Genomic DNA, 23723 nt, shown 5'->3' on the forward strand with positions numbered 1-23723 from the left:
CTGGCAATTCAATACATAAATCACTCAAAGAAAATAGCTGTAAAATGGCAGCCCGCATTATAGGACAACAAAGAGAGGAGAGACCGTATGTATCGCACAGTGATACAATCACTAGCATAGTAATACATTAGCAGCAATGGAGGCATTACTTTCTTATTGACAAGCAAACTTTGGCTATACCCACAACTCCTATTCATGCATTTTCTCAAACAGCAGGCAGAGCTGTTTAAAAAAACCCAAAAACAAATAAAAAAACCCCAAAACTTTATTTTTAACTTCCTGTGTTACTTTAGCTATCTTAAACATAGGTCACAAAAATATTTGATTTCTATTAAAATCTCTTGTCACTATACAATATTTTGATTACTGGAGTTGCACTAAAGGTTGAATACACATCTAACCAAATATGATTTGGAGCTACTACCCAATCATGCCCATCGTATAAAACTGCATTTGAGTGAGAGCTCATGGCTTGTAACAAACAGGGCCATATCAGACTTGTGCATTTTGGATATCAGCTGGCAGAAACTTCAAAAAGAGCATGATTGTGCTCCAATGTCTTAATTTTGTCCTTGTTTTTCTATTCATCCACATTTAACAATGTGGTGAGGGAGGTGTGGGTGGTAGCCAACGTCCTCTACAGCTCCATATTGTTCATAATCAGTAAGTTAGGAATAAATCTAATCTCCGCTCACATATTCCATTCATATTTCAAATAAGCCACATTACAGATGCTAAAGACTCTGAAACTGATGTTTTGGATAGCAGTAGCAGTCAGTCAGTCAGTCAGTAAACAGTCATCAGCCAAATGTCCTGGAGGTTAATACTCACTGGGTGATAAGGGTGGACCTGACAGGATCTCATCCTCCCCGTTCAGATGTTTCCGGAAATCGTCCAGAGTCATCCAGTCAAGGTTGAGGTCCATTCCTAGACTCAGAGTGGCTTGGCCCTTGTCTTTACAATACATAATGCAGACAGAGATACTGCATTAATTGGCAGGCTGAAACCTCACATACTGCAATTTAAATGACCCCCTTTTCTCTCTGAAAATCACATTTATGTTTCAAACTCCATTTAGTGATTGTTGTTTCACTGAGATCACTTGATAAAATGATAAATGATGATAAAAATTAACAAAAACTGACATTTCAACTGTGTAGAAAGAAATATATGAGAGAAACACCACAAACAGCAAAGATTAGTATGTGCTCAGTGGCCAGTCAGAAACATACCAGATTTGTCAGCGCCCTCTGCTGGGTCCTGGGTGTCCTGATTGTCATCACACGCCATGAAGAGTCTGGGCTCACTGTCCTCTCGCCTCTTCCTCCTGTCATCTGTTGGGGTTTTCCTCTCCCAGCCTGGCCGCTGTGTCTCCTCTGGCCTCTCCCTGCGCTCCCGGGGTTCCTCTCCAGGCTTCTGCTTTGCTGTAGATTCATCTCCCTCCCTCTCATCACTGTCCAGGTTGAAGCCGTAACTCTGGCCAGGCCTGGGGACTAGAGAGGGAGGAGAGACATTATCATATTTCTTGGGAGATAAAGAGCATAAACAGCCTTTCATCCTCCATCACAGCTGTCAATCAAACCATTAGAAAACAGCAGTGTGCTTTATCTTCATGGTTGCCATTCCCCATGCCTGCTTGGTAAAGACTTGTTTCTCACTGGCTATTGTGGGCATGTTGTGACAGCACTCAGAAAAAGAAAGAGAAAGAAAAGGTTTGAAGTTATTTAGGGATATGGTGCTGGACCATAGAGGGTAAAAAAAGAAGAGCACAATCTTTGCTGGATTTAAGATACTTTCTCTTTGCTCCAGAAATTAATGATATGAGATATGTACATAAATGTGCTGCGTTGTTGTGGAAAAGTTTTGTTCCTGATTAAATGTAAACCTCATTCTGCAGTAGCAATTTTAGGCCTGTTTTGTCTGATTAAGTGTTTCAATTTAATAATCTCCATGAAAATATAGGACAATTTAACTGAACCCCTGCCCTGCTTCTCCAGTCATCTGCCAGTCATGCCAGTCCCTGAAGCAGAGATGATCTGGGATTATGCATAGAGGCACATTACAAGACCGGCACTAAAAGATTGTCTTGTTTCTCTACTTCAGGGCACAGCAAAGAACACAGTACTTCCTTCCCGTTGTTGCCTTGTCCCGAAGACCCAAAAAGCTCACATCAGTGACAGTTAAAGGAAAACAACAACTAAGCCTCTTTTCTGCAGCCTGCACCTGTGGCACTGACTGACATAGCAATTTTCGTAACATTGCAGCACCATAACCAATGCCCATGCCTGTGCACCATGACCACATGCCACTGGGATTTATTGTGTATCTTTTTAAGCACAAGTGCTTCCACGTTGCACTGTGAGGCTGCTACCTGTATGCATTATACAACTAGGCTAGTAAGACGTTGAAAAAGTCAAGCATGTGGCAGACGGTTCTCTATTCCTGCTACGAAAATGTTCTCAATGTGCTCAACAATGCAGCGAACATGTTCCTGTGTACTGTCTTTTATTATTTATTTATTTATTATTAGTCTAATAAATAAACAAAATAAACTAACAGTGTCGAGAAAGCAAATATTAACATAATATTCCTCATTTAACAGAAAAACCTTCAAGTTTCTCTCTTTCACTGAATGATCTTAGTTAACTTGACTCCTCATCAAACAGACGTTATTCAAACTTGACAGTAACAAAATAAAACTCAGCAAAACAGTCTCAGTTAGTCTTTCCATTGTTTCACAACCAACTCTGGTTCGGTCGAAATAAACCTTGCAACCTGCAAATAATTTGGGTGCGTGGGTGGGTTGGTGGGGAGGCAATGGACTCAGCCAATACCGCTCTATTTGTCCCATTGGCCAACTCTAGTATGAAAGTATTGAGGCTTTGAATATTCGTGGGTAATTCTCACTGATGCTGTAGTATAGTTTTCATTTCCATGGTTTGTGGTGAAGAAAAAAAAAATCTAACTTTTTCTTCACCACAAACCATGGAACTGAAAACTTTGTTGGAGGTGGTGGAGGAGATTTTTATGACTGTGTCCAAGGGAAAGAGTAACAGAGGCTCTGATGCTGGGAGGACTTCTTCTCTTGAGGAGAACACAGGGTATGCATTCAATGAGAACTGCTCACGAATATTCAAACCCCCACACACATACACACTCTCTCCGTTGTCTCTCTTTGCACTTGCTACAGATGCTCTGTTGATGAATGAAATAGAAGTCTGGATAACAAAAACATCCAGGGTCATGTATAAACTGATCAAGCATGCCATATATCATTAAAGATCTTCAGTTTTGATTAGTGAGCAACATGTTTCGCGTGTAAACAACTTGTAGATGCTGGTGTCCACTCAGATGGGAGCACTATGCAAAGAGGCTAAAGGTGAAATCACTCCTAGACTTTGATTTCACTGTTTCACATATGCTGGCCATTTCTGTATTGGCCTTGTTTTCACCTGGTGTTAGGTTTCTTTTTAACTGAGGTCAGTTTGCATTGCTGTGACTATGTTCAAACTCAGCACATTCAATAACTAAATGTTTCCTGCATGTGTTTTTTGTGCCTGTGTATTGTGCATACCATCTGATTGCTTGGTCTTCTCTGTCTTCTTGGACTCTGGTTTCTGAGCTGGAGAATCTTTGTTTGACTTGGGGATCTTCTCAATCTTTCCTATTAACTATAGTTGAGAAAAAACACAAGATGTTAAAACCTTTGAGTCTTTCTGGCAAACCACTGAGCAGCGGGTTCATCACACAGAGCAAACGTTCATGCTGGCCAAGGGATATGAGATGTTCAACATTTGACACAAGTCTCAAATATTCTGACATGCATGTCAATGTGGTCATATCATGTCCTGACTTCTTTTGGGTTTTATTAAGCAAAGTCCTATCAAATGTGTTAACATGGAAATAAAGTATAGACTCTGTTCCATTTGACTACCAAAAGCAATGATGAAATTGCAGACACATCGGATAATATTCTCAATAACCCTTGCAGGTGTTTCTGGTGTCATTCAACAACTGCCTTCACAGAGTTCCTCAGGTCTTCTCCAATGACTTTCATTTCAGCCTGGTGACTGTTCATCAAGACCAGTATTCTTGCCACTGCCTGTTTCCTCTCTGCTGTGAGTTCCTGTGGGCTTCTGGCCAGCCAAACAGGTAAAATACTGTTTGGTTTGATTTGCTGGTGTGAGCTTTTAAACAGCACACACTTTTGTATGTAACTGTACGCTTGGGATGTACACCAATACTGACCTCATGAAGTGGGTCACTGGATTCACTGATCCATTATAAATCCTGTTGAGTTTTTACCCATCCATTTACAGCCGTATGCTGGCATGAGCTCAGTTACCGCTCACACTTTGCCACTTTCTGCATGTGTATCGCAATAACCACATTTCAATCCGAAGGTGATGGCAGATTACTGTAAAACCAGCTTGGTTTTCTTTTTTCTGACAGTAACTTAGCCATTTGCTGACTAAATCAGACCTTCTGGAGGTCTGTGAAACGTTTCATGGGAGGAATATGTATTATTACATCTTTAACAATAGAGGGTGGAGTTGGAGCTTAACAATAAAAGACAAAGGCAAAGGAAGCAATGACATCTTAATAAGAAACATTTTTCTTGCAGCTGTCGAAAGTTAAATCAACATGTACCCTTTTTTCCCCTCCAACATTTTATGCTATATGATGCAAATCAATGGAAAAACATGCATGGCACTAATACTGTACCTTTGGGGGCTTGCTGCTGCTGCTGCTGCTGCTGCTACTGGTCTTTTCGGGGGGAGGCTGATGCACTGGCTGCCTGCGGGGGGCGCGGTCCTTGGCCTCGCAGTTTAACAGGAACTTCTCAAAAAGGTTAGTGGAGCCTGTGGCGTCCTTCTGTCCCAATACCTCCTCTTTAGCCACCTCATCCTCCTTACCCTTGGTGCTGCTAGCTGCTGTGACAGAGGATGAGGAGGATGAGGATGATGTGGAAGAAGGGACTTTGGGTGGTGCCGTTGTGCTCTCCTGCCCTTTGCTCTTGGCTTTCTTATGTAGTGTGGAGCTATCACTGGAGTCCGAGAGTGGAGCAGCCTCCTCCTTGCCTTTAGAAGTTAGGCTCTTAAGTTTTTGGAGGCTGCCTTCTTTCTGGGCGCTGTCTGGCTTTCTGTTCTTTTTGTCATGGATGAGGTCCTTAATGCCCTGCAGCTTTACTTCCCATTTCCCCTTCTTTTGCTTGGATTTGTCATCCAAACGTACCTTTTCAGGGGACTTTGCTGCAGTATCCGTTGACGCAGCATCGTCTGTTTGGGATTCTGACGGGCCGTCGCTCAAGTCGTCTTCCAGAGGTGCAGCAGCCTCGTCTTCAGATGTGTCAATTTTCCTTTCCTTCTTTGCTTTCTTTTTCTTCCACTCCTCTTCCTTGTCTTTCTTATGCTTCCCTCCCTCCTTTCCCTTTTCCTTCTTGTGTTTTTTGGAGGGAACGGGCTCATCGTCCTCCTCTTCAGAGTCAACCAGCCGCTTTTTTGACTCAGTCTTTTTCTCCTTGGGAGGAGAGGGTGGAGTTGGAGCTGTCTCTTCTTCTTCCTCCTCATCTGTCTCTGGTGCCGGGAGAGGTCTGAACTCCTCCTTCCGTTTGTCTTTCTTCTTCTTCTTTTTCTTTTTCTCCTTTGGAGGTGATTCCACGTCTTCTTCCCGAGTCTTTGTCTTTTTCTTCTTCTTGAGGGGCGCCTCAGCTGGACGGTCTTTGTCACTGTCACTCTCTGAGTCAGCATCAAACACGTCACTCTTTGTAGGCAGCAATTTCTAAAAAGAGAACAGGACAAGCAATGCCACATTTTTTAAGATCATACATAGTATTTTTGGTTTTCTGGCTTAAAGGTTCCCTGTGGAGTTTCAGACCTCTAGCAGCACTATGGAGCTGTGTGAAAATAAGACTGTGGGCACTGAGCTTCCAACTGGTGCGGTCCACATGTTGTGTAAGATTTCAATGTCCTGGACAAACCAGAGGAATTTCAGTCACTTATTATCTGATTATGGGGTGTTCTTTCCCATGTTATTGTGTCCAAGTGACTAATAGACACAACAATTTAGAAATTTTTCCAGTATTTAGTGACAGTGCTCCAGCCAGCAGCCACGAAACGGGCTGCAATGTAATCCCTCCAAGTGTTTGTGCACCGTCAATGTGTGTCCACTAGTGTTTGTTTTGCCACCGAGAGGCTCAGATTGTTACAATAAGTACAGGAGGAATACAAAATAAATACACTAGGTGTCTGACTGTGTTAATATATTTGTAAAAAGAGTGTACCTACATCAATACTATTATTTTGGTGAATACAATATCCAAAACATTATGTACCTGACTGTCACTTAGACTTACCACGCTCTTCTTGGCTTCGGCATCTTTCTTGGCCTTAGCATCAGCCATAGACTTCTTAAAAGCCAGGAGAACCTCGCGACAGTCCTCTAAATGGGCCTCAGGCTCCCACGTGTCATCATCAGAGCAGTAATTCTTCCAACGGACTCTGTAGAGCACTTCACCCTAAAAACAGAAAGAAGATGTTCAGCTCCACACCAAGTATTACCTCCACACCAATCTGACAGGGTGACTTGTAGCTGTCAGAATTTCACGGCAGACTATTCCACCAGCAAACACAATCTGTAGAGTACATTTCCATATGATGGCTGCCTGCACGCAAACATGGCTGACTAAGTAAAATCAATAGTTAGAATATTTTGAATGATGGATATTTTTCTTTGATTCACTGCTTGCATTTGTAACAGACACACTGTGCAAGACAGCAAGAGTTAAATGAGTAGAAAAAGCAAAAAAGACTTAAAGCTGCACTTGCCAACAGCTGGAAAAATGTCCATGTGCAGAAAAGGCAAGTGCCAATGTCTATTAAGGGAACTCAACTTGATTTACAGGACAGCTCAGGCTGAGTCTTTTTGTTTGTTGACAGGCTATAAAGCAGAGTCAAATGTGTCAAAAACAAAAACAGAAGTGACTACAACAATAAAAGAACAGACATCTACAGAGCACTTCTCCTGCATAGCACAGAAGTGCAGCTATCACAGTGATAGTTTCTCCTGCACAGTGTTTAGGAAAAAATACTGACATTATTCAAGTGTATTTAAATGAATGATACGTTTAAGAATTTGTTAAGTGATGTTGCTGTGAAAGTTTTTTTTTAAAGACAAATACTGCAGTGTGGAAACTGACTTATTTAACAGTCCTGTGTTTGACAGAAAGATCAACGCAATTTTGATCCGATGGATACCACACTGCACAATTTTAGGTAGCCATCTCTCCCCTTCTGCCAAGTTGCCACCTCACCTATACTGCACTTATTCCTGTGTCTTCACAAAGTAGCATACTTACAAATATATACAACAATGTCTCTGAGGCATAAATTCACCTATGTTTAATCATTTTTTCTTAATCCTTTAATCTCATGAATCAACTTCAGAGCTTCAACAGCTGGGGACAAAAAAAAAAAATCAGATCACTTGAACTGAGGTAAACAACCACAGTGAATGTATGTTCAAACCCTGTAAAAACACCCTGGCACACAAGGAAAAAAACCCCCACAACAGCAGACACATTTGGTGTCATTCAAGTGCCATTTCATTGTGGTTATTAACAAGATGTTGATATAGAAATCCGCAGGATGTATGCAGCTATGAAATATGAATATAGTGTCTACCGTCAAATACTTAAGGCCTGCTCGGTCACTGCATACACAGAACATGTCACTGGAACCTCAACTGAAACATCTAGTCACTTAATGCAGCAGGTCCATACGTTACAAACACGTCACTACGTTCTAACAAAGACACAATGCCAGTTACAATAGCCCATGTGAGAGAGGACTATTAATTCTAATGAACTATTATCCAGTGCGGTAGTTGTTTATTAATGCCCAGAAAAGTGAAATAAGACAGGTTAGTCGGCCAGCTGATGACATTTCAAATACGGCGGCCACTGTGGTACGTAACGTTAACAGGCGTGAGTAAATTCACACTGGGAATTACATTAAATTGCATGGTTTATCGCTAGCAAACCATCAACCTTCCTGTTTGTTTAATGCATAGTGTGACTAGCACAATTCCTGGGATTTGTTTGATGTAGCTACATCGCAGGTCAGGAGAATTAATACAATTATTTGCATGCTTGCAAAGCGTCCGTCCGTCCGTCCGTCCTTGGCCCCAGCAGGGGAGAGGCGAGCAGACATCATGGGAGAAGTTGTACAGAAAAACGATGCTATGTATGGACGAGCAGTGAGCCACGACAAGTGTACTCGCATTAGGCTAAGTGAGTGACACAAAAGCAACCAAGTGCACCAAATTACTTGTTAGACGGGCACTTTGTTGACGGAAAGTGCCTGTGCACCGTCGTAGATGGGCTATGCGTCGTGAGACTTGGAGCGAAAGCAATGCCAGCCATGTTCGGAGAAGCTAGCCAGGCGGCTACGTAGCATTTAGCTAGCTTTAACGTTACCTCCTCCACTCGCATGTCAATAATCCTCTCCACTTCGTATACATCTTCTTCCTCATCTTGTTCACTGTCCGCAGGCTCCAACTTATCAGTCTCCGCAGCCATGGCGGATTGTTTTCCTAAAATGTAGCTACTGATTCAGCACTCGTGAAGGCCGCGTTAGCCGTGTTCACCGACGCAGGACGCTAGCATACCTGGCCGTACTCACTGCACTAGCTCTGCAGCTCAGAGGGATATAGAGCGCGGACCAGCTACCGCCCGCTCTTACAACGCTACATTCAAATGCTGCTCCTAGCCTCCTACTCTCCTACTTCTACATCACATTCACGACGTTCACAAACTTCAAATTGTTTCGTTAGAAGCCTGTACGTGGGGCAATTAATTTAAACTTTCCAATGTGCAGCATTAATCATTGAACTGAAAGAATGCTGAAATACGCGATAGCAACGTTAATCATTGTTAATCAACACTGGGACATTGTCTTAACGTCTGTGTCTAACATGCGTTTTCTAAATGTATAAGTTTGATCTAAAGAGAAGTCTTGGCTACATTGATTATAGGAAGACACTGATTTAAAAAATAGAACAATTTAACGATGCGTGGGTTTCGTCACCGCTCTCTGTAGTTATTTCAGACGTTGATTCCAAAAATCCCGAGGTTTTTAAAGGCAGCATGGACATAAAGCTACCCTCTGAATTTTTTACACGGCGAGCAATGAAGACATGGTGGTCTGCTTGGGGCAGGCCATCAAGGGATACATCTGATAGAAAACATTGGTTTGCATTTATATTTTAAAACTCTATAATTATAGGTTATCATCTCCATCATCCTGTTATGTTTAAGTACACAAAACTAACTCATAATTAAGTTGGGGTTTTTTTTGACCTGAAAGACAGGTGACATTAAATAATTTGTGTACGTATTTTTAGCAGCAGTGGCATTGAGTTTCATTGAATCCTCAAATCCAAACAAGTCTGCCAGTTAAAATAGGCCAACATCTGGACTGAATTTCCTAACATTTTCAAATGATAATCATTTTATTTACTAAATTTCCCCAGTGTGGGATCAATAAAGTCCTATCTTCTCTTATTTTAATTTACTATGCAAGTGACTTCATACAGCAGGCAGTCACATTCTTCTCATCACAACTTCTATAACTTTGAACCACCTGAATTTATTTAAAATCACAGAAACACACATACAAAAAAACAACTTAATGATGTGAGAAAAAAGGAAAATATCTGCTTGACTCCAATAATGAGTAAGCTACCAAAATAACTGACCACACAAAGAAATAATTACATGGTGGAAAATGGGCTCTCTTGTATCTCAGAGCTCTGTCATTTATTACCTCAGTGTTGTTAGGTTATTTCAAGATTTTTCAGACTTTTGAATATGTCTATGAGCAGCTGTGTCTCGTTATAGCTGTGGGGTTGACCATGTGGCACAGCAGCCTCGATTCCCTCCCATCTCAGACACCAAAAATGATTCTGAGATCAGCCAGGGAGAGTTTGGAGAGGGTGCTTCCTGTTCCTGACAGCACATTCTGGGCCAGCTGCTTCTTCTTCACCTGAAGTCTGGAGATCTTCTCCTCCACTGTTCCTTCACACTCGAACCTGGAAAAACACACACAAAGCTATTAACATACAATTATTATTAAACTCTTATTAAAAAAGTCACACCAGAGCCTTCAGCAAAATTACTTTACAGTGAAGATGCATACAAATGAAGTTTTGTAAAGATTCAATCAGGAGCTGTCTGAACCACTCAGAACAAAGCTAAGAAAAATGCTTTCCATGAATCTGAAGGTTTGTTTCGCTCCCCCACATGACGTAAGGATTTTAATTTGATCTCTCTTTTAAGCTACTTAAGCCTTAGTCGATATTTTTCTCAGTACTGTCCTTTTGCAACCATGGCATATGATGCAATCATAAATAATAGTAACCACAGACACTCATCAGATGTCCTGCTGATTGGTTACCTGTGGATGGTGACATCTTTAGTTTGTCCAACTCTGTAGATTCTGTCGCATGCCTGATCCTCCAAAGCTGGGTTCCTGTTAGAGTATACGTGGGTCAGAGGTCAAAAACCAACCACTCTTAAACAGATAATGTCAAATATTTTGACACTTTATTCGTAGCATTACATATTCATCTGTGTGTGATGACTTGATCTGATTGTTTTTTTAATTGACTGCGGTCTGGATGTGCACATTTGTGAGACAGAGGACTTTCAATTTTTGAAGTGTATTTTATTTTAAATTACTTAATTACTTAAACCTTATATTAAATAATGCAGAACTGTTTGAAGAAAGTGTGCTCACTTTTGCTCAATATACTGTAAAAAGGTTATTATGTCTTTAAACAATGTCTTTCCTTGTAAGCCACTGAAAGGGGTTGAAGGTTAAGGTAAGCTAAAGGCTCATCTGATGTGGAATAAACATTTTATTTGTACAACATTTTTCGAGTGAAGTTCAGCTGAAGGTCAAATAAGCAGCAATAACAAGAAGTAAAGGTACTTTTAAAAACATTATCATAAAAGGAATACAAAAACAACCATAATTCAGACAAAAGACATACTATGTATACAGCTACTCTTCTGGTTTTGTGCACGCCAGTGTGTGTCTCACCAGTGCATGTCCACGAGGAAGAGGTGATTCCCACCAATGAGATTGAGCCCAACCCCTCCAGCACAAAGAGAAACCAGCATCACCTTTGGCAGAAAACCAGACATGAATATATATACATAGAAGCACACTCACAATATTTACTGACAAAATATTTAACGTTAGACTGGATGAAATCCAGTTCTAGTCTATGTGTGACTGTGTATTTCAAGTTGTTTGACAAAACAGTGGGGTTAAAGGTACATGTCGTCATTTCTTCACCATGTTTTTGAAAAACAGAAAACACAAGATGTTTATCAACTGATGATTATTAAAATTGCAGGCCTGTCATACTCGTGTTAATGAACGTTTCTTATGTATAGAAACCTTTAACAGCAAAAGAATATTTTTCGTCAAAGGTTTAATTGTTGCCAAGTATTCATACCTGCATTAAACTACCTGCTGATTTATTTAAAAGCATTATCAGGTTGTAGTCATGTGTTTTGTTTTTAAGGTCCAGAGTTTTGGGTGAGATTTACCTTCGGTCCATCAGGGTTCGTGTTGAATTCTTCCACCAGGTCCATGCGGCGTTTTGGGTTGACAGTTCCGTCGATAACACTGTATCTCAGGCCAATCCGCTGCAGGTGAACTGCTACAATGTGCAGCATGCTGGTCCACTGGGACACGATCACACTACACATTACCAGAGAGGGTATCTCCTTTAACAGAATGCATTGAAATTTTGCTGCAAGATGAAAAATAAGTCAAACTGAAGCAGCTTTAAGTGGATGAAAAACTGAGTCTGAGGCGACTGTGAGACTTTAATATTTTACCTTTTCTGATCACTCTTCTGTCTGATTGCTTCCAGCTCAGAGATAATAGCAGAAATCTGGAAAATTGAGATAGAGGAATTGGTTCAGCAGCAGACATCAAGCAGCCGGCATTCCACATTCTCACATTCAGGATGCATTTGTGATGTTAGGGTGCTGGGCACAGCGGTAACCCACCTTGGTGCTCTCATTGGTTTCCCCAAACAGCTGTGAGGGGAAGCGGGTGCCGTTTAGGGCCACAGTGTCTTTGGGGTCAGGGGCCGATGGTGAGGGGCTGAAGGAGAGTGACAGTGCATTGAGCTGCTCCTCCAAAGACAAGATGATCCCATCACCCTGCAGCTCCGACGCGTCCAACGTCTGAGCAGAGAGGCGAAGAGAAGGAAGGAAGTCAGAGCTTGTGTATACTACACAGATGCTCTTTGTTGTGTTTATGTGTGTGAGAATGTCTTTTGATCATCACTGGTGAGCCTTGTCAGAGCATGCTAGTGTGTGTACCTTCCTAAGAAGTGACAGGTGACAGCAGCACTGTCGGAGGCGCAGCAGCAGAGACAGGATGTGGATGGTGCTGGACGCCTGCTGAGGCTGCTGGGAACTTGACACAGCTTGGGACATCCCAAACTCTTGGGCCACTGGGGAAGAAAGACCCACACGCTTTTGATACACCACCAAGAGTAACAGCCTCACTGATTACTGACCAGATTTGGCTTAAAAGGCAATGCAAGACTTGATCAGACAGACACACCTCAATGGAGAATTTGCACTTCCATGATTTTATTTTTTGGATAAACTTCACACAATTTTGCACATGTAATAAAACAGACAACACAAATTAAAACAATAAAAACAATAAAAACAACAAAACCAACGGTGTGGGAGAGTAAGGTAGGCGATCACAGGAAGGCTGAACTGAAAAGGGAATTAAATGAAGACATAGATTTAGTCGTCCTAATCTAGAAGGTTGGTCCAAAGTCTGGGCGCCCTGATGGCAAATGCTCTGTCACCTTTAGTTTTTAGTCTGGAGTTAGGAACCACCAGGAGAACAGCATTTGAGGACCTCAGGGGCTTTTGAATGTACATGGGGAGTTTAAAAGTCAGAATTATAGCTTGGGGCAAAACCACTCTGGGCTTTAAAGGTGATGAGTAAAATCTTAAAGTCAACTCTAAAAACTAACAGGTAGCCAGTGCACTGATGAAATGTGCTCTCATTTTCTGATACCTGTTAAAATCCTGGCAGTTGCGCTTTGGATTAGTTGCAGAGAGGACAGAAACTTTTTGCTGCAGAGAAAAGGGAATCGCGATAATCTAACCGAGATTAGGTAAAAGCATGGATGCCAGGGTTGTTGGTAGAGAGAAATGGCTTCGTTTTAGAAAATTTCCTGAGTTGGAAAAAAAGCATTGCTGTATGACAGATTAGAGACGGCTGTTTAGAATGTTTCTTTAACACGGGTTGAATACGAGCATTTTTGAAATAAAAAGGATAAATTATGTTTAAAAAGGGCAGGAGGAAGGGTTCATTCATGCTGACAGTTTCTAACAGTGTAGCCTGTTGAGGACGATAAATCAGCCAGCTGATATCTCACCTTTGTTAAAGGGATTGGAACTGGAAGGGGTTCCCTCGTTCACATCATGTCCTTCATGTCTCTTCAAGTAATTCTGCAGAGTAGATCTAGAGAAGAGCAAATCACCATTTTAGTGTCATTTTTGTTTTGTTTTTCTACATCTACTTCCATCCCATTTTTTTTTTGTAGTTACACACATTTGGACTTTCAAGATGACGTAAGCATCCTCGATGGTAGTCAGAGAGTAGTTTTCATCATATTTTATGACATCATCACCCAAAATAAACAAAAAACAAATTCATCCTCAGACAAAATCCTCATTTTGAATGAAGTGATTCATTGGATTAAATGAATTAGTCTATTAAATCAACGTTCTTCAATGAATATAACTTGTCAGTGTTGTCAACAAGAATACACATAACTACACTTGTATGTATGTATTTCCAGCTCTAACACAGCCGCTTCTCTGTCTGTAGTCACACTCAGTGTCCTTACATGTCATGAGTAATAGCCATCAACACCTAAGGCTTCTGTGCCACAGAACAGGAAGATCTGTTGAAGTGAGCGAGCGGAGCTGTGTTTTGGAGGCAAGGCAGCAGATATAGCTAAAGTTACAAAAACACCACAATTTTATGATCCACTGAAGGTTGATTTAGGTTTTGAATCTCAATGCTATGAATGAAAACTACTCAGCACAGCCCTAATTTATTGTCAACACCTAAATTGTGTATTGTCATTAAAACATTAACAAAACAAGGATCCAGAGGATGGTAATATCGTCTTTCCTTCGTTTAAGAATGGTCCTGTGTTCCCTGAGCTACAGGAGGCAGGACAAGAAGCTGTACACCAGCATGTCTCGGCATTTTCTTATCACAGCTGTTCAGTTTGAAACCTTTCTACCCAAAAAAGAATGAGCGTATACACTGTGAGAATCCCAGAAAGGACCATGAGGACGTTTTCTCAGAAATCTTTTGTTAGATTAAAAAAAAAGAAAAAAAAAAAAGGTTGCATTACCTAGATTGGGCAAAGAGCACATCATACACAGCCTGTTCATCCTTGGACAGTCTGAGTTGATGCACTTCACAGGTCCGATTAGGAAGAGACACCTGAAACATTCAACATGTCACATCAGCCAGGATCAGGAGTGAGTGTGTGGATGTGTGAACCAATCAAAAGCTCAGCCGTAGCTTGCAAAGGGTCAGGTCTGTTTGTCTGAACAAACCCAGCAAGCTGTGGAGATCAGCTACTCTGCCATCATTTAAAGACAAAATCAAAGTCGAGCGCCCATGTGTGTCTGTCCGTACCAGTGGTTTTCCGGTGGAGTCCAGCTGGTCTTTGCTTCGTCGGAGCAGGAGACTCCTCGTCAGGATGTTGAGTCTCTCTCTGCCTCTCTTAGAGCCGTTGTCCACTTGAGCTTTCCACAGTTTGTACTCATCAAATGGAGAACAACGCAGAAACCTGACGAGACAGTGAATTAACAGAATCTCATTCCAGTTAGCCGTCTGGACTTCACTTGCCTGCAGTGAAGATGCTGTTTCATTAGTGGATTCGTAAAGCACTTTGGGATCATATTCGATCTTGGAGCATTGTCGGGAGAAAAACAGAATTTCATGTTTCTTCATGCAATGTGAGAAAATGTCGACAAAATAAACCGAGCCTTTGCTTCCTCAAAAAAGTATTTCACAGATTTCAGTGGAATTTGTGAAGTTGAAGTTAATCTATAGCTCCACCTTGTGGTCATTTCTACAGCACTTTTCCATCATAACTTCTGCTCAGTAAGCAAAAACTTACCTTCCCAGGATTCAAGACAGAAATGGATCCATCAGATTGAGCTTTCCACCTGAACAATTCTAAATTAGTTATGATTATATAAACATTTATTATTTGCTTATTTTGTGTAGCTTTAACCTGCTTGCATTGTTTTTTTTTATTTTATCATTACACAAAGAAGCCATTACGGTCTATAGTCATATATCTTCCATGTTCCAAGCGTCTCAATCAGGTTCAATTTTCTTGTGTTCTCTGTGTTTTTGTCTTACTTGAGCAGTGAGTACATGTCCAGCAGGTTGTTCTGGATGGGTGTGCCAGTGACAGCCCAGCGGGCTCCAGCCCTCAGCTGACACACAGCCATAGAGGTCTGCACCTTTGGGTTTTTGATGTTGTGGGCTTCGTCCAGAACCACCCGGGCCCAGGCCACCCGCAGGAGAGGAGCCAAGTGTGGGGACTGGTGAAAACAACATGGGATAAAGTGTACACGTGTCTGAGTCTGTCTTAGTTTTGGAGCCAAAGATTATTGATTTTCCATGTAACTAAGACTGGATACATATCTTAATGGCAGACTCTGAAGTTACAGCCCTGAGTCTGATAAACTCTGAAATCCTAAACATAGGTTTCTCACCACATCCTCAGCATCTTTGGTGGGTTTCTCAGCCTTCTCCTTCTGGACTGGGATCTCTTTAGAGACCAAACTGTATGTGGTCACCACCACATCATGATCTGCCAGCCTGAGGGATGACAGATAACGCTTCAATCAAGAATGGAAGCTGACGTCTAAGTGTTGAATTTTTCATACCAACAAATACAGTTTGAGCTCAGTTGGAGACCATGCAATCACCTGCTAACATATGATCATGCTGTGATATCACTACAAATGCTGTAATTAAAACAACAACAATTCTAAGCAAATTTGAAGTAAAAACTAACAAAATTAGTGTTTGAAGAGGTTATTTGTTGTATGAAAAGCTTCAAACACAAACAGGACGTGGGCTCTGTCTTTGCAATGTTTTATCCACTCATGTTTAAATCAACAATGTACCTGTGCACAATGTAATCCTGTTCCCGTCATGTTATCTGTGGTTAGTAGCAAAGGTAAATGAAGCAAATACAAAAACTCCTTCATAAGAAGCTTTCATTCTATCCTTGCTCTGACCAAAGAAAGCAGGGTGTGAGTGCAGAGCAGTGTGGGAAGAGAGCAGTGGTGTGTACAGTGTGTGCATAGTTTCCTCACACTTCAGCACTTCTCTCGCGGTTGGGGCCGTGGTACAGGTACACAGTCAGCTTGGTCGCCTTCACATGTCTGTCAATCTCTCTCTTCCAGTGGTGGACCAGGGAGGCGGGACAGATGATCAGAGTGCCTTTAGAAACTATGAGGCTGGAGTCTGGATGATCAACAAACAAACAAATCAAAACATTCATGACATGAGAGTTCACCTACAGCATTCAGACAAAACAAGAGGCTCAAGAGGCACTGACTGCAATTTTCTTTGCTGATTCAAATTTCTGATTTTTTGAAAGTCGGACATGCCGATTCCGATTTTGGCAAAGTTACTGAAAACTGTCCGTCCCTACAAAAGCTATTGTCTAATTAATCATGAAGTGCATGGACAAGGATTACATCACTGTATCCTATCATACAAACTGAAAGAGTGAGAAGAGGTTTTAGTTACCAGCTTTGGAGATCCAGCTCACCAGCTTCTTCTCTTCCTTCTTCTCATCTTTCTCTTTTGTCTTGATCTTCTGGGCCAGTATGAGAGAAATCATGGTCAGGGTTTTCCCCAGACCCATGTCATCCGCTGAATCCAGACAGGATGAAAGGAACAAGACAGAGAAACGATGAACAAAAACACAATTAGAATTCAAAGTTTCTGTGACATAACAATTAGGATATCACTCATCTGTTTTCACTGAAACCTCTTTAATAGCAATCACGTATAAAAATGGTGAACATACCCAGAATTCCTCCACAGGGATTCTGAGTTTCTCTCCAGAGCAGCCAGGCCAAAGCTCTCCTCTGATGGGCCAGGAGAGACACCTGACCGACCAATCACAAGAGGACAATGTTATTAGAGAGACAGAACAGACCAAACAAAAGAGGACATAGGATTTTTTGCTTAAAACGAATTTGATCATTGGTTATGGAAACAGAGCATCTGTATTACTGTTGCTGTGAGTCATCTGTGATCTGTATAAATGTCTTGATGCACGTCAGCCTGTCTGTTCTGAGCCAGTGGAAGGACCGATGAAAAATCAGACCAGTGACTGAAGGAACGTCTCACCTTGATGCCTTTTGGGTCTGGAGCCTCGGCATCAGGGTCGGGGCAGGACTCCAGGGATTTGTGGAGATGGTCGATGGCCTCGCAGGTGGCCTTGACCTGTGGGGTTGCTAGAAACATGACGAATTGAAATTTAGGGCGCTTGCGGTGAAAGAGATAATGCAAATGACACCGAATGAGGAGATCAGCTCACACCACCTGACAGATTTCAGATACGTAGATTCAAATGCACAAGTTTTAATGCTTCAGGGAAAACTGACTTCAACCTCCCGTTTGGCCTACCTCCATGCATCTGGGTGTGTCGCTGGCTCGGCTGGAGACCCATAGAGCTGCTGGAGGCCTGCTGCTGGGAGCAGCCTGGGATAGGGAGGGCAGGGAGCAGGATGGTGCCACCCTGCCGACTGAAGGGGTTTGCATGCCTGCTACCCGGATCACCGCTGCTACATGCACCCTGGGACTCTGAAAGGGATTTGCAGTGGCCACTGAAACAATTGTTTCACCATATTTAGCCATTAAAAACATGCCTTCATTTCTACAACAGCAGTAGAAGTGGACTTGACAAATAATTCTATATTATTCCTACGTAACAGTGTGTGAGTTACCTGGCTGAGAAGCAGCAGTGAGGCTCAGAGACTCCAGAGCTTCCTCCAGCTCTTTGACCTGAGTCTTCAACCTCTCCCCTTTATCTGGCAGAGCTGCTACATTCACCACAGACAGAGTGGCCTAAACAGGAAGAAAGAAATTTATTTTGCTGTATCATGCTGTAAATTTCCTGTCCGTATTTAATACAGCACATCTGAACAGTACTACAGATTTAATGACACAAACAGGCTTCTTGGACTTTCATTGCTCACCTATGACACTATAACCACTAAAAGCAGCAAGATACTGTAGTGCTTCGGCTGACATGTCTGAGATGCATATCTTGATCAGAATTCTTTTTAAGAATATTAGCATATTTTTAGTATCAGCCTCAAAAATGCAGTATTTGTCCCATTGTAATCGGTATCATAAAAGTGGCTCATCTATGACATGTACGGCTCTCACAGTCTAGCATCACAGTTGGTCACTCGCTCACCTTTTTCTGTTGGAGTTGAGCAGTGAGCAGGCTGTGCAGCCCTTTGGGATCTTGCTGCTGACATTTGACCTTAGAAGCTGGCTGGAACCCAGGGAAGGTGGTCAGGGTCTTTTGGACAGCAGCAGCAGGAGGAGTTTTCCGAGTAGCAGGTTCCACCGACACCAGCACTACATCATCATCTTGGTGGTTTTTGCTTTGACTGGACTCTGTGGATTGAGTTAGTTTGTTGGATGTGGGGTCCCTGCTGTTATCAGAGTCTCTGGAAGCTGGAGTGTTACGGCTGGATGACGATTTAGAGACACTCTCTTTCACAGGAGGCTTGGTCTGTTCCACCAGACGGGTGTCGCCATCGGTTGGCTGCCGGGGCGAGTCCTTGTGAGGATCCTGTGAGGTCTGATTGGTTTTCTCAGGATGAACAGCCTTGACACTGGAGGCAGAAATGATTTTTTCTGCTTCTCCTGGCTTGGTGTGATTCTCTGTAGTCTTGTCTTGGACTTTCTCTGTCCTTTTGTCCGTGCTGCTAGCGTTAGGACGGTTTCCATCCTCAGCTGAAACCCTCTTCTTTATCTTCATCCCTGGTGGAAGTCGTCTACCTCTGTCAGAATCTGATGAAGTCTGCTTTCCTTCCTCTTCTCCTTCCACTCCAGCACCTACGCGCTCCACATTTTCTTTCTGACAACTGTCGCTTCCTTCAGCCTTGCGACTTGCCTCGCTGTCTTTCTCCCTCCTTATTTCCTCATCACCTCCCCCACACTGCAGCTTCCTCCACTCAGAGTCCTTGTCCATCTTGCCAGGAACCTTAAAGGGGTTTCGGACAGGCGGCAGCAAGGAGGGCTGTCTCTGTGAGTCAGAGAGGTCTCTCTTTTCTTTCTCTGGCTGTAATGATGGACAGTGGCAGATGCAGAACGTGACAAATGGGCAGGCGTGGATTAAGTCTGGGCGGGCCTGATCACCACTTTGCCAAAATTGATAAGGTGTGTGAGCACGCGCACACACACCTTATCGCGCGCACACACACACACTGAAGCCACCACACATCAAGTATTTGACCAATCACGTGCGGCTTGAACGGAAAAAAGTCGAGAAAAATACGAAAACAAAAGAAAACAAAAAAAAAAGCCCAAAGCGGCTCACTCTCTAGCTCCAATCGTTTACTTCAAACGGACACACGACCGACACATCACTACTGTGTTACGCTAGAAAGTGTTCAGCACCTACCTAATAGGGGGTTTGGGGCTTAATCCCCGATTATTATTATTATTATTATTATTAAACTGGGCTGTTAAACATGCAGTTTAAATGGAGTTTGAAGGAAGGAAGAGAAATCGTCTTGTCTGACACGAACGAAGTGGATGGCTGGAGCAGTGGCGGATGCAGAACGTGACAGATGGGCGCAGGGGCGGAGCTACGGGTGGGCATGGGCGGGCGTACACCCGCCCAGATCGACAGCTTGCCCGCCCAGTCAGAAATTCAAATAAAAAAAATGTAAATAAAATGATTTTCACAGTTATGTCCCATATTATTAAAAACTCGCTTCTTTGGGTCTCTGGTGCTGCCACACACATACAAAGTGTGAAACAAGACCGTCCGCGCTTTTTTGAGTGAGATACGGATCTCTGTCAGCGCCCTGCCTTCAGCTTCCACACCAGCTTCCACACAGGCCGTTTGAATTCGGCGCTCGGTGTCTCTCCACCCAGCGCCACCTTCCCACTGATCCGCTGTTAGGTTATCGAAAGCACTGTGCTATGAATCATGTCCAGGCGTTGTTCTGTTGTTGGCTGTAAAGAGGAGCACAAATCGCTCCATCGGCTCCCAGCCGACAGAAGAGCACCGTGGACTGAATTCATTTTTCAAGGCATGGAGGCGCATGTCATGAACTCTTTTTGGAGTTTAAAATATAGATATTCATTAATAGTAAAGGTGCATAAACTGCGTTCACATGTGTTTCCTCCACTCCAGCCATCCACTTCGTGTCAGACAAGACGATTTCTCTTCCTTCCTTCAAACTCCATTTAAACTGGACTGTAAACGATTGGAGCCAGAGAGTGAGCCGCTTTGGGCTTTTTTTTTTGTTTTGTTTTCGTATTTTTCTCGACTTTTTTCCGTTCAAGCTGCACGTGATTGGTCAAATACTTGATGTGTGGTGGCTTCAGTGTGTGTGTGCGCGATAAGGTGTGTGTGTGCGTGCTCACACACCTTATCAATTTTGGCGAAGTGGTGATCAGGCCCGCCCAGACTTAATCCACGCCCGCCCATCTGTCATGTTCTGCATCCGCCACTGATCGGATGGTCAGTGACTTTAACCCTTAAATATACATGTTCTGCCCAATTAAATCTCTGTATTAATCTCACAGGTCGTAGCCTGACATTAACATATTTGATGTTTTTGGAAAAGTTGGGATAATGACAAAAATTCAACATGAAGCTCTGAAAGGGAGTATGTGATGGTTAAGGTTTGGATGCAGAAGTGAAGAGATAAAAGTGTTGTCTGCAGTTAAGGAGTCCCAGATATGGTTGCTGTCAATGTTCGATAAATAAAGGTGCCAAATGCAGCAAAATACTGACTTACTATTGAGTGGTTGATGAATTTGAACATGTTTCTGTCAATGGCAGGTAGATTTTCACATTTGAAAAAGTTCAGTTCATTTTCTACTCAGGTGTGTATGGTGAATCTATGACAGGAGTTGTCTTACTGCAGTCCATGGCACGTTTCCACACCATTTCTTGCCTGATTTTTTCCCCGTAGCACACCGGAAGAACAGCCTGCAGAAAGAGAATGAACTGTCAGATGTTCACGCCAACCATCCAGGTGTGTGGTCACCTGGAGACAGGGATCTTGCTCAGTGCTAATTTAAATGTAAAGCTGCAACAGGATTGACTTTCATTTCATCACGTGTTTTAATCATCACTTACAAAACTGTAAAAAAGGTTTATTAAAATCACTGGACCATTAAAAAGATCAATCAGGTACAGTTTTTAACAAAGCCTTGTAAACTGGGGACAGGTGGTGTCTTAAACCTCCTCCTCTGTCTCATGAGGGCTGCTCTACTTGTTCTTCTACGTCCTCTCTGTCTAGGCTACGTACCTCATGATCATTAAAACAATGTTTCTTTTGTCAGAAATGTGTAAAGACGACCGAGTTTTGTCCTTCTACTCCTCACTCCACTTGACCACATACACAACATTTCTCTTGAGACATTTGGGAATCTGGTCCTTTGGATGGACAAAACACTGTCTTTGTGTGTTCATAGGTTTGAAATACACAGGGATGTTGTGCTTGGAGGAAACCCTTCAGAACTTCTCAGAAACTCCAGCTACATATGGAACGACAACATGGTTTCTTCGGTCACTGTGAGCCCTTTTCCTTGTCTAGATATCTTCATGTGTTTTATGTGTGTTTTGATGATGTCCACTCTGGATAAGCACACGTTTACATCTCAGGCCATGTTCTGATCACATGACTTCTTTGTATTTCTTGCCAGAGTTACTTCCTCTTCTTCTTGTTTGTATAAAAACCAAAATGTTTTGCTGTGCAGTGATTTTAATAAACTTTTTTTAACAGTTAAAAGCCTGGATTTCTTTGAAAATTCATTGACATAGACATGATAATAGAAAAAATTCTTCTTGTTTTAGACCATAAAAGAATCCACCTGCACACCCACCTATGGCTCTGCTGTTGTTGATTGTAGGTGAGAGCTTGGAGTTCCACCATCGAATCCTCATGATGGAGGCAGTGGGAAGGTGGGATGCTGAAGGAGATGATAATGATAACAATAATAGTGATAATGCAGATCAAAAACAGGATCAAAAGTCAGTCAGAAGTGTTTAGTCTCCTAAACACAAAAGTGGAGAATAAGTCCAAAATTTGCAAAAGATTTTAACTTTTATGCAATTAAATAACAACCAGGTATAAAGCTCAAATGTTTGAGAATGGCATTGCAGATCCAGTATGTATGAGGCAGGCCTATTGGCAGTGAGGAGAGTATAATTGGGTACCAGTATGAATACCACAAAAGCCATGTTAGTATGAGACAGTTCAGACTTTGCCAAACCAAACTTATAAAATGTTCATATCATTTATAACCAAAACAGAAAGTGACAATTCCGGGTTTTTCTACTGGACATCTAAGGCATCTTGATTGAGGAACCTCTACATTTTTCACAATAAAGATGATTTATAGTCCATGTTGCTCCTGTGGTGCTAAGTACAAGGATCCACCCTCGCCTTTGACATCATCTCTACATTTGTTTCACAGTGTTAGGCACAGAGGATCCACAGAGGACATATCTGTCCTCAGTGATGTGAATGAGTGAACATTACCTGACCATCTGAGTGAAATCACAGCCTTCCTTGTCAACGCATACGTAGAAGCTTCTGCCTTTATTTGGTCCATCTTTCACGCCCGTTTTCAGCATACACACGCTGCCTGTAAGGGGACACAGAGATGGAGTTATTTTTCAAATCCTTTCTACTCACTGCAAGTTAGCAAAAGAAATGCGTAGCAAAACCAGCTTTTTACCAAGTCCAAAGTTAACGTTATACGGAGAGCTGAAAGAAAGTGCCTTGTCATGCACGTAAGTGTTTCAGGGAACAAAACTTTAATATGACTTCTGGAAACTGAACACAATAGATATACAGTTTTTTACTTTACAATGAACAGTGAGTTTCCATTAACATATTACGACCTACCGTGGAAATTGCACAAAATCTTCTCCATCGCTCTAGCAAACACATTCAGCCCAGTTCGAAACTGAATATATAGCTATTATGAAAGTCATTGGTGGACTTCAACATTTTCATATCACCCAATCACAGTTGTCAAAAAATACATCCGGTGCGTGAATACCAGTATAAAGGTTTTCATCCAAACTGGTGAAAAGGAAAATACATTTAATTGAGTACACAAGTAAACACACCATAATTCAGATAATAATTTAACTTAAACTACATAGATACTTCGGTAGGCAAAATGAAAACTCAACGGTACGCCAGATTTAATTTGCTTGATGACAATTATTATGAAATATTTTTCCGAAGCGCTTTTAAACCGGATATAATTCGAAGCTAGTCTCTTTAAAATGTTATTCGATATAAATGTCACGTTTCATTTTTTAAAAACATGTAT

General features: G+C 42.0%; 2 protein-coding genes across 3 annotated transcripts in view; both read right to left on the minus strand.

Annotated features, from left to right (window-relative positions):
• mphosph8 (M-phase phosphoprotein 8) overlaps nt 1-8760 on the minus strand; it is a 30379-nt gene extending 21619 nt beyond the window's left edge. For both annotated transcript variants that reach the window (XM_070975508.1, XM_070975507.1), the window contains exons 1-6: nt 8477-8760; nt 6356-6517; nt 4726-5781; nt 3575-3671; nt 1233-1493; nt 832-954 (exon numbers count right to left, since the gene is read on the minus strand). In XM_070975508.1, the coding sequence (XP_070831609.1) occupies nt 832-954; nt 1233-1493; nt 3575-3671; nt 4726-5781; nt 6356-6517; nt 8477-8578 (1801 nt within the window). In that variant the 5' untranslated portion in view covers nt 8579-8760. The remainder of the gene's footprint in view (nt 1-831; nt 955-1232; nt 1494-3574; nt 3672-4725; nt 5782-6355; nt 6518-8476) is intronic.
• Nucleotides 8761-9490: 730 nt separating this feature from the next.
• On the minus strand, nt 9491-23367 carry ttf2 (transcription termination factor, RNA polymerase II). The gene is made up of 23 exons (XM_070975510.1): nt 23288-23367; nt 22919-23024; nt 22260-22346; nt 21291-21360; nt 18598-19473; nt 18122-18242; nt 17802-17978; nt 17523-17629; nt 17197-17278; nt 16914-17039; nt 16475-16625; nt 15866-15971; nt 15507-15691; nt 14772-14925; nt 14482-14573; nt 13489-13574; nt 12404-12537; nt 12086-12265; nt 11912-11967; nt 11618-11771; nt 11103-11185; nt 10455-10529; nt 9491-10089 (listed from the first exon to the last, which is right to left on the minus strand). The coding sequence occupies exons 1-23, from the start codon at nt 23313-23315 to the stop codon at nt 9945-9947; spliced, it is 3381 nt and encodes a 1126-aa protein (XP_070831611.1). The 5' UTR covers nt 23316-23367; the 3' UTR covers nt 9491-9944.
• Between the last annotated feature and the right edge of the window lie 356 nt (nt 23368-23723).

Source organism: Chaetodon trifascialis, chromosome 12 (genome assembly GCF_039877785.1).
Source record: "Chaetodon trifascialis isolate fChaTrf1 chromosome 12, fChaTrf1.hap1, whole genome shotgun sequence".
NCBI lineage: Eukaryota > Metazoa > Chordata > Actinopteri > Chaetodontiformes > Chaetodontidae > Chaetodon > Chaetodon trifascialis.